The sequence below is a fragment of the Myotis daubentonii genome, chromosome 14 (genome assembly GCF_963259705.1).
Source record: "Myotis daubentonii chromosome 14, mMyoDau2.1, whole genome shotgun sequence".
NCBI lineage: Eukaryota > Metazoa > Chordata > Mammalia > Chiroptera > Vespertilionidae > Myotis > Myotis daubentonii.
The window spans coordinates 57,084,392-57,094,459 of NC_081853.1; the positions used below are offsets into that span (position 1 = coordinate 57,084,392).

Consider the following 10,068-nt stretch of genomic DNA (forward strand, 5'->3'; position numbering starts at 1 on the left):
GTGTTGGGGCCTTTGATAGCTGTGGGGTCAGGGTGCATGGGTGCCAGGCAGAGCCGAGGTGTGGGGTGTGGCAGGCTTTCTGAAAACTCCCTGTGAACTGGGTGCTCTGTTTCAGAACCAAAGCAGCATGGATGCTCTCAACATGGACACAGTGTGCAGGCTGTATGAAGTGGGCAGGCAGCGCCTGGCAGAGGACGAGGATGAGGAGGAGGACCAGGTCAGTGTCTTTGAGTTTCTGCTTTTCGCTACAGGGGTTTTAAAGATCAGCCTTTGCTACCTGTTGGCATATTCCGAAGGCCTGGCATGTGCCCTTGATCCCTGAAAGTCAGAAGGAAGATTTTATTACAGAACATTAACCAGCGCCCGATGGTCCTGTGCATGCCACTGGAAGTTAGGACCAGTGCCCTGGCTGACTTCCCGACGTCAGTTCTGTGGCGCAGTCTACTTTCAGAATAACAGGAGAGCTTTTAGGTACAGAGAAGACTTTGGTGCTTCTGAGAAATTAAACATTTATGAAATCTGAGTGGGTAGGATGCCCCAGGGAATGTGAGCTTTTCCTTTCTGAGGGGATTAGTTTATGGTCATGTGCCAGGGGCTTGCCTGCAGAGTGTCAGTGTCAGTTCCAAAGAGTTTCGGCAGATCTTTCCTGTTTAAAGTAAATGACAGGGTTTTGCTTTCTTGTTGTAGATAGTAAGGCTGGTAAATGTCTTCTTTCCAGATTTTGGGTTCCTTTCGTTTTCCTTCTTCAGCTGTGGTGGTGCTTGTCTTCTCTTTAAGGGCAGAGGTGCTCTGGGTGGGGAGAGGGGCCACTGCAGGACACTAGGAAGCTCACCTTCCTGGTGGCCAGTGCTCTCCTCCAGCCTGCCCCTACTCTGGTAAACGCTGCCCACTGGTGACTGAGGCAGGAAGGAAAAGGAAGCGTCCTGGGCATGGACAGTGAGGGAGCAGGCTCAAGAGGGCCCTAACGAGTGGCCTTAGGCCCCGTCTGGAGGAGCCTGCGAGCATTCCAGCGTGGAGACTCGGCTGGGGGTAGGCGAGCAGTGGGATGAATTAGCATTGCTTCTGTGTCGCGCAGGGTCCGGGCACATTTCCTACCTACTGCTACCAGGTCCATTTCACAGGAAGGACATCATTTGAAAACTGATTTCACCCTTAAGTCCTTGGTGTTTTGATTTAGAGAAGTTTTAGTGGGATAGGGGGATAAATATCAGTGATGAATCATTGATTGGCTGCCTCCTGTACCCCTACTGGGGATCGAGCTGCAATCCAGGCTTGTGCCCTGACTGGGAATTGAACTGTGACCTCCTGGTTCATAGGTTGACACTCAACCACTGAGCCACGCCACTTGGGCAAGACCATGTCTATTTAAGCAAGTTTTCTTAATTCTGTTGACTGACATACCCTCCTAGAATCACGCAGTTGTTTTGCTGCATTTATTATCTCCAGCACATTTCTCCTCACCACTTCTCCCCTTTCCTGTGTGCGCTTCACCTGATCTTAAAACAGGAGTCTTAATTTTCATATGAGTCATTTGCTATTTAAAGTTTTGTCCTAGTCTGGGTATGGCTCGCAGGTCTTCTCAGGTGTCCCAGGTGACTTAAATCGCTTAGGGGTGCAGGCACCTGTGAGGAGCACCTTTGAATTTGCCTTTTCACCTCAGCAAAGTAAACTCAGAAGCCTGACTGGTCAGCTGCCATCTGATAAAATGGCCCAGCACAAATGCCTGTATAAATTTGACAGCTATAGTCTTTGGTTCATATGGTTGGTAGGCTGCTGGCCTTCAGGCATTTGATAGAGCAGAGATAAGCCAGCCACTTATCAAAGCTCCTGTTATCCACTGGAATTTTGGTATTTGTGTTTTTAAAAATCAATTCAATCCAACTTTGATGCTGGCTTTTAGGAAAATTACAAAATCAAAGATTAGTAGCTGATCATTGTTCCTAGATTTTGAAAAGCCAATACTTTTCAACTAATTATAATCTTAATTTTATATTAAAAAGGGGCTAATACTCTTTTTCTCCATCCTTTTTGGAACCCGGGACCACTGCATGCTGTGCTTCCTGAGCACTCCTACTGCCAGGAGCGGTGGGGCGTGTTCGTGGGTCACACTCCTGCTGTAAGCCTGGTCAGGGGCACCTGAAAGGCTGCCTTTTTTTTCCTTTTAAAAAGTTTAAAATGTACGTTAGATTCTGTCAGTGAGAAGAGAAAACACAAGCATTTACAACTGAAATGAACTTGTAGCTTTTAAGGACAGTTAACACCAGGACAAATGTCAAAAGGAGGAAAAGCAGGAGTTTAAGTTTTACAAAATATGACATGTTGAAATATTAAGAACGTAGGCTTGGGTTTGAGTTACATTTTTAGAAAAGTTATTCTGCTATTCTCATTTTTAGATTCACATCTTAAAGTATGACCAGACGTTGATTTTTCTAAGGGATTGGTTATATTTTTGAAGGGAATATAGGCTAAAAGCTATTTCTTCTGAATAGATAAATATTCAAGAAGAATTTTGATTTAAAAGATGACATTGTTTAAGTCCTAGAGAACAGGACAGCTCCATGTAGCAGAGAAAGTCTGTGGTAATACCTGGATTCACGTTTTAGGTTCTGTCATTGGGGGACAGGGGGTCTGTGGGTAGGGTACCTATTATTAAGAAAAGTAGAATTTTTACAACTCAGAGGTAATCTTGTGCTTCTGGCTCTTTCACCATTCCTGGGGAGCCTGGACAACTCCGCCTGTGTGAGCTTCATTTGTAAGGACTGGCGCTGTGGACCCTGAGTGTGGTTTAGGCATGTGTGTTTTGGAAAATGATTCTGATGCTTACACCTGAGAAGAGCCACCGACTTAATTAAGTCACCTCACTTGACAAGAAATTGGGATTCTATGAAGTTGGTATTAGATGGTCAGTGAGCAGTCACTGCTTTGCTGTAATTCTGGAGGATGGGCAGCGTCATGGAGCCTCTGGAAGGGATAAGGTCGCAGAGAGCTGAAGAGTCTGGAGATGGCAGGAGGAGGGAGAATGTGGTGAGCTGGCTGATGGAGTAAATGGATTTTATATTTTATTATTGCAGGAAATAGAATCTTTTCCTACCGGCCAAGCTGACTGTTGATATTTGAGCAGGAGGATAAGTGCCTGAGTGTTAATGACATTTACTTGGAAACACCTGTCGTCTCTGTCAAAGCTAAGAGGCTAAGAGGCGCTGTGTCCTCTCTTGCTTGAAGGGAAACTGGATACTAGCGCAAAGTCGAAATCTGGCAGAATGCAAGCGAGGAGTTTCTCTAGCACAGAACATGGGTTATCTGTGAGTGTCTGGACGGTGAATGTCTGCTTTGTTTGGTTCAGGCGCTGCTTATGATAGCACTGTTCCAGGTCTATCCACGTTCTTGGCAAGAACGTGAAGGGCTGAGGAGCTGATGGCTCAGCAGCTGTGTTCTTCCTGTGTTGTTAGGTAGAAGAACAGGTAGATTCCAGGGGTTGAAGCTTTTGTTCCAGTGCTGCCTCGGATTTCACTTGGTTTGGTTGGTGCAGGACCGAGAAGAGCCAGCCCCTTTGGGGGTACTAGCCAGGAGCCCACACTGTCGGTGGCAGAGGCCTCTGTAAAGCGAGTTTCCTGTTTCTTGGGATAGAGCTGCATGACCGGTAATGCCTTCGTGGAGTAAGTAGCCATCCTCGTCTGGTGTCTTGGGGGCCACGTACATGCTGGTGGCTGCCTCACCATGAGTCTGCTGGCCCTGAAGTCTGTGCTAACCGCGGTGACCGCTCTCTCCACTGGCAGTTCCCTCCCGTCCTTAGGGAAGTGGGGCAAACTCCCTGGCCAGGCCTCTGTTTCCTCCTAATGGACCTAATGCTCTCTTACCAGGAGGAGGAGGAGCAGGAGGAAGAAGATGATGATGAAGATGATGATGACACTGATGATCTCGATGACCTTGACACTGACCAATTGCTGGAGGCGGAGTTGGAGGAGGATGACAACAACGAGAACGCAGGGGAGGATGGGGACAATGACTTCTCTCCCTCTGACGAGGAGCTGGCCAACCTTCTGGAGGAGGGAGAGGACGGGGAGGATGAAGACTCTGATGCAGATGAGGAAGTGGAACTGATCCTGGGGGACAGTAAGTCCAGGATGACCATGGGGCTGAGCCTGGGCCTCCAGGGGAAGATGCCTTCCCTGTGCCAGCCCCGCCCAGTGTGGAAGCCACACCAGGAGTTCTTTGTCCCTTAACTGTCCATTCCCACCTCTGGCCCCTGAGGAAAAGCAGTTTTCCCACCTCTGACCCTCTGCTCTCCCATCAGACTATGTAACCAAACAGCTGTTCTCTCTCATCTTTAAAACGGAGGCTGGCAAATGATTTCTGTAAAGGCGGGACAGTAAATGTTTCACTTTGTGGGCCACATGGTCTCTGCTGCAGCTTCTCAACTCTTCTGTTGTGTGAAAGCAGCCGGACACACGGGGTCATGGTCCTGGCTGCCTAGAGGGTGAGCCTCAGAACAGAAGCCTGAACACAGTTCTGCCCCAGGGCCCGCTGGCACCTGCTGGACCGCTCGCTCCTTCCTAAAGCAGCAGACGCCTCTTGTGGGGAACCTTTCCTTTCCTGTCCGCTTTTCCTGAAAGACCGGGGGGCACAGGTTTCTCTGTTTTTATCCCTCCCCCCTCTTCATTCCGAATTAGAAAGAAAAACTCCCTATTTCCAGCTGTTTCCCACTAGGAAGGTTTCTGAAGTCAGACTGTCCCTGACTACATGCTAAGGCGTCTTGAGGAACCAGTTGACGGTTCTCAGGGTCTGCCAAGCCCTGCAGCTCCCAAGTGTTCACAGAGGACACGGGAGGCGGGTGGAGGAGGGGGCGGGGGGAGGCAGCATCTCTGAGGTGTCCCTGTCTGACAGCGTAATCCCTGCGACAGCCACCATTTCCATGCAGCTAACCGGGCCAGTTTTCCCACAGCCAGGGCCTTACACCCAGCACAGCCACTAGCCACACGGGGCCATTGACACTGTGATGCAGTTTTTAAACTCAGTTCCTCATTCATGCCCACACTGCAAGTGCGCAGGCGCCTCGTGTAGCTGCCGTGGAAGGGCACGGACCAGGACGTTACATCACCATGGGAACCGTATTGTGCTGGCCTAGGCCCAACAGATGCCAGTGTCTTTACAGTGGATGTTTGGTTTTTTATAATCAGGAGCAGGAGAGAGCGATCTCATACATGCTTCTCGTCTTCAAGGCTGAAGGCAGCTGGCTGAGGGAAGACTGTCTTTCTCACCATCCTCTGTGGGGCTGGGAGAGAGGGCCTTCTGTCTGTCCATCTGCTGTTTACCAGCTTCCATGTTCTCCATGCTGGAGGTTAAGGTGATTCAGTGAAGGAAGCTTGCTTTGTCCCTAGCCATGGTCAGAGAGCCAGGAAAGAGAGACTGAGAGACTAAAGGGCAAGGGACAGGGGACAGTATTGATCATATCAGGGCAAGTTTTATCAGACCTTTGTCATCTGAATAGTGACACACAGGCCCCAGTTCCCTTTCCCTCCAATTACAAGCAGCGAGGTAGGCTAAGGAGCAGCTGGTGTGCCCCCGCCGTGAGCCTCACTAATTCTCTTAAGTGGAATATAAAGCTACAAAGTTCTATTTGGTCTATGATTTACTGCCTCCTCCAGCTTTTCCTGTTTAGTTTAGGAAACCTTTCCTTCCTAGCCCCGAACCATCTGGAAAACCTTAGTTCTATCAGCAGTGAGAATGTCACTTTAACTCGGGAAGATCTGTGATGTAGAAATGCCGAATAGATGACAACGCAAGGACGTTTTAGCTTGGGCTCCAGAGCTGAGGTGGTGACAACGAGGTGGCATCTGCAGTGTGTGTGCCATTGCTCTGTTTTACACCCACAGCCGCTCGTACAGCAGAGGGCACACTCCCTGGGCCCTTGTTTTGCTGGCCATTTGCCTCACTCTGACCCTTCAGAGCAGTAGCTTCATTGTTTGGGGCTTGTGGAACCTTTTAGGGTCTGACGGGAGCCATTAAGCCTAGAAAACCACACCTTGAGCCCCACCCAACCCTACAGAGGCCTGGGCCCACACCTGGTGCTGGATTCTCTATGCAGAACCAAACTCCTTAGCTGAAGTCTCTGTCCCAGTCAGTTCTGCCCCCCCAAAGCCTGTATTATAGAGTAACAGGCTAAAGATTGCCAACATGGTTTCCATCTGCACGGCCTTTGCCTCAGGGCCTTTCCGAAGGAGAAGGCTTGACCAAGGTCTCTGAGCACTTCAAGGTGCTAAAAGGCTGAGGGAGGCAGAGGGGGAGCCCTGGCCCCTGGGCACCAAGCCCTGCACCTGACACTCACGTGCTTCAGGGCTGGACCGTGATCCTCCTCCAGAAGCTTTAGTCCCGGGCCAGGCGCAGGTGTGCGGGCTGGGAGGGCAGGTTCCGGCAGCTGGCCTGGCAGCGGTGGCTCATAGCAGGGGCACCTGGGACACGAGCTTGGCTCTGGGGAGGCCTGCCCTGCCCGCTGCACGTCCTCCGAGTGATGAGCTGCTAGTTCTGTGATCTTCCCGCCTGTTTCCAACAGGCCACGCTGTGCCTTTCCGACCGGGAACACTGGTTTTCCCAGCCTCCTCTTTGGCTGCTTTTCAGGACTTTCTTGAATCACGGCCATGCTCTTCTTGACTTGACTTTATCCACCTCAGTTTTCTTCCTAAAGGAGATTGTAGTGAATGAAGGGAGGTTTGGGAACACGCTTCCTCAGCTTTTCCGAGTCGATTCTCTCAGTATCTGGGCCCAGTAGCTGTCCCCTCCTGTGGGAACTTGAGGGCCGTGGGCATTTGGGAGGCTGTAGGGCAGGGTCTGTCCACTCTCCAGGAGCCCTTGTTAAAAACCATTTCATAGCTGTGAGTAATCAAAACGGGCCTTAGGCCTTCTCCTTACCTTCCTCACTCGGCCAATTAACCAGAGTCGGTAGGAGTTAGCTACTAGGCTTCTCTCCCACTGTGGCCAGCCAGACACAGCTCCGGGGCATCCCAGCTCCTCCCGCTGCCTCCAGGCACAGGTGCCAGGCACTGCTACTGCTGCAGCCTGCCCGCTTTAGGGAGTCTGCTCCCTGCAGGTTAGACAGAAACTGCAGGGGACGAAATCCCAGGTTGATAATCTCTGCCTTGAGCTCTTTTGGGAAGTGGGGCTAAGGAGTTAAAGAGAAATCTCCTTCTTGCTTGGGCTCAGATAGGCCTGTGCCTAGCCCTGAAGGACTCCACAGGCCCAAGGGCTGTGGGGCTACCACTGCTCCCCTCAGCCCTGCCCCTTTGCAGCTTTTCAAAGCACCATGGGTAGAAGCTTGAGGGGGCTTGCCTGGTCCCTTAAGGGTCTCTAAGGTAGGACGAGCCGGTAGGACTCAGGATACCACATTCAGGCTCTGAGAGGTGAGAGAGCAGGAGGTCCCAGGGGTGACTGTGGCCAAGAAGTGGATCCTCCAGAGCCTGCTCCAAGGGGTGGTTGGTGCCTTTTCCTTTTTCTGGAAAGGTAATTAGTCCCAGACACACATGTAGGCACCTGCAGAGGCTTCCTCCTGGAAGCTCCTAGAAGCCCAGTGGGTGACCTGGCCTCTCCCTCTGCTTACCTTGCAGCCGACAGCTCTGACAACTCTGACCTGGAAGATGACATCATCTTATCTCTGAATGAGTGAGGAGCATCACCACGTGGAAGATTCTTGGCAGGCGAGAACCTGAGTCAAATGAATTCACAACACCTTCCCTCCCTCCCCCCCTCCCTCCCTCCCAGGCTGTGTCCTTAAGGAACTGCATGGCCTGCACTCAGAGGACTGTGGCTTGGAGAGTCCCTGGGCCCCGAGGACCCTTCAGAGCGAACAGCCACCAAGACCCCAGGGGTCGGGCCTAGCCTGTCCCCTTCTCCTCGGATGGACACACCTTTCCTCTAGGGAAAAACCTGTTTCCGGGGTCATTTCACAATATATTTTCTTTGTATAATGTTCTTTACTTAAAGAACAAGAAATAGTTTTTTATAAAACTTAAAAAGAAAAAAAAAAAGCCAAGCATTTATAATTGAGGGTATGAACTTATATCCACCAGGTCCTTGTCCCATTGCATTTTCTGCGGAAGAAAATGACGTCTAGAGAACAATGCGGAGGCATTTTTACACGTATTTAAGTGAAAGGAAAATCGTGGTTTCTTAAATTGATAAGGATGAAGACTATTTTATTATAAATATAATATATGATTTTTAACCTGTTTTGTTGCCTCACAAGCTGTCAGGCTGACTTGCTCTCCTCTGGGCCAGGGGTGGGAGGAAGGCTGACTCACCGGCTCTAAGCTGGGCAGCAGGCGGTGTGGATGCTGGTTCGTGGAGTTGAGGGAACTTAGGATATGAGTTCACTCCCTCTAGTTTTCTTTGTCCTTCAGTTTTTCAAAATCATTTTTTCCTCTTTCCTTTCTCCCCAATGTGGAAATTACAAATCAAAGGCCTTTTTCTTTTAATGTAAAGTGTATTTATTTAAAAAAATACAAAATAAACTACAAGCCTGTCTTTGCTTATGGCCTTTCCCTGTCCTTTTACCAAAGTGGGGTCTGTCCCTTTCCTTGCAGCTCTAGCCGTGCAGGAGAGAAGACGCCTTCCGAGAGGCAGTCGGCACGGTGGTAAGGACACTGCCCGAAAAGCTCTCTGGGGAGACAAGGGGCGCAGTCCCAGGTCTGCCCCGGCCTGGCCTGCACTCCCCGGAGACTGTCTCCATAAGAGCACCTTGCACGGGGCTGTGGGAGGCGTCAGGACCCTGCCCACGTGGGCACCTGTCTGCCCGGCTCTGAACCAGAAGGCCGCTCTGGAGCACAGGTGGGGGCTGGAAAGTCAGGGTCCTGGGACGTTTGGGAGGGAGGAGCTGGCAGAGCTAAGGAGTGGCAGCGTTTTGGCCATCGCTCAGGGCGACTGCTGCTCCCTGGGAGGCAGTGCTGAGTGCGGGAGCAGCTGCAGTTTAGAGGCAGCGGGGGCTTGGCAGGCTGGGCTTGCAGCTACTTCACAGGCTCTTGCAGTCGGCCTTGGGGTGAACTGTGCTACCGCCAAGGACATACCAGGTGCTTAACTTTACACCCCCCACGTCCCCACTCCCACCTCCCCACCATGAGAGACCCTGATGCCGTTCTTCCTTCGAGTTTGCCCAAGTAACAGCTTCTTGGTTTCTATCATGTAGGTACGTAGCTCAGAGAAGAGGGGACACATTTGGTTGTGAAGTAAACAAGCAAGACAGACAGCTAAACTCACCAGGGGCTGGTGAGGCCCTGCTGGGCTCGGAGCACCACACAAGCTGTCACACCGAAGCGCCTGTGTCGCTCAGGTACCTCTTGGTCCTCTAGAGAGCAGAGGTCTCGGCTCCTAAGGTGCGTCATGCCTCAGCTTAAATAGGTCGCTAACACTAACCAGTAGAATAGTTTGCTGGTGCTGAATGGATTAGAAGAAAACGGGTTAAAAGTAAAGAAACAGCAAAAGCACTATATTCTTCTAGTCATTATCGGAGCCACTGTTTCCCTGAACTGTGGCAGGAGCTCTTGGGAGCACCCGGGCTCTCGGGGGGGGAGAGGGGGCCTCCGCCGAATTCTGGTTGCCTTGACAACACACCCTCAGGGGAGCACCCCGAGAGGCCTCGGAGGCATCAGCCCTCATCCCCTTGAGTCACGTAGGAGGAAACCGGGGGCAAGTGTTGCCTCCTGTTGGTTTTGCCTTTAAGCAGCACCTGAGAGAGGCCCGGTTAGGCGCTGGCGCCTGCAGTTGCCGTTCCTCTCGGGCCTGGCCCCCCCCCGAGCCGCCTCACTGGTTCCTGCTGCCGGCCCTGACAGGTCCCGGCACCTGTTGTGTCTTAAGAGTTGAAGGAAGTGTTGAGAAGAGGGTCTGAGGAGCAGGAGGGAGGTCACACACAGGCTGTGGCTCATCACCAAAACTCTAGTTCTTTTGGGGACCAGAGAACACGTACGTAGCCCTGAAGGGGGACAAGGCGAGGCTGCAGAGTCTCCAGCCAGATCTCCCAGGCGTCTGTTGGAGGGCCGGAGGCGGTGTTCTGGGTCCTGAGCGCCCACTCGGCAGGCACCCCGC

The 10,068-nt window shown here is 51.5% G+C and overlaps 1 protein-coding gene and 1 long non-coding RNA gene across 2 annotated transcripts in view; one reads left to right on the plus strand and one right to left on the minus strand.

Annotated features, from left to right (window-relative positions):
• Positions 1-8,518, plus strand: part of DCAF1 (DDB1 and CUL4 associated factor 1) — a 54,502-nt gene extending 45,984 nt beyond the window's left edge. Inside the window, exons 22-24 of the mRNA XM_059664633.1 lie at positions 116-217; positions 3,861-4,113; positions 7,599-8,518. Coding sequence (XP_059520616.1) covers positions 116-217; positions 3,861-4,113; positions 7,599-7,657 — 414 coding nt within the window. The 3' untranslated portion in view covers positions 7,658-8,518. The remainder of the gene's footprint in view (positions 1-115; positions 218-3,860; positions 4,114-7,598) is intronic.
• On the minus strand, positions 3,038-7,716 carry LOC132215813 (uncharacterized). The gene is made up of 2 exons (XR_009448621.1): positions 7,592-7,716; positions 3,038-6,676 (listed from the first exon to the last, which is right to left on the minus strand). It is a non-coding gene; the product is annotated as an uncharacterized LOC132215813 (long non-coding RNA).
• Positions 8,519-10,068: the final 1,550 nt, after the last annotated feature.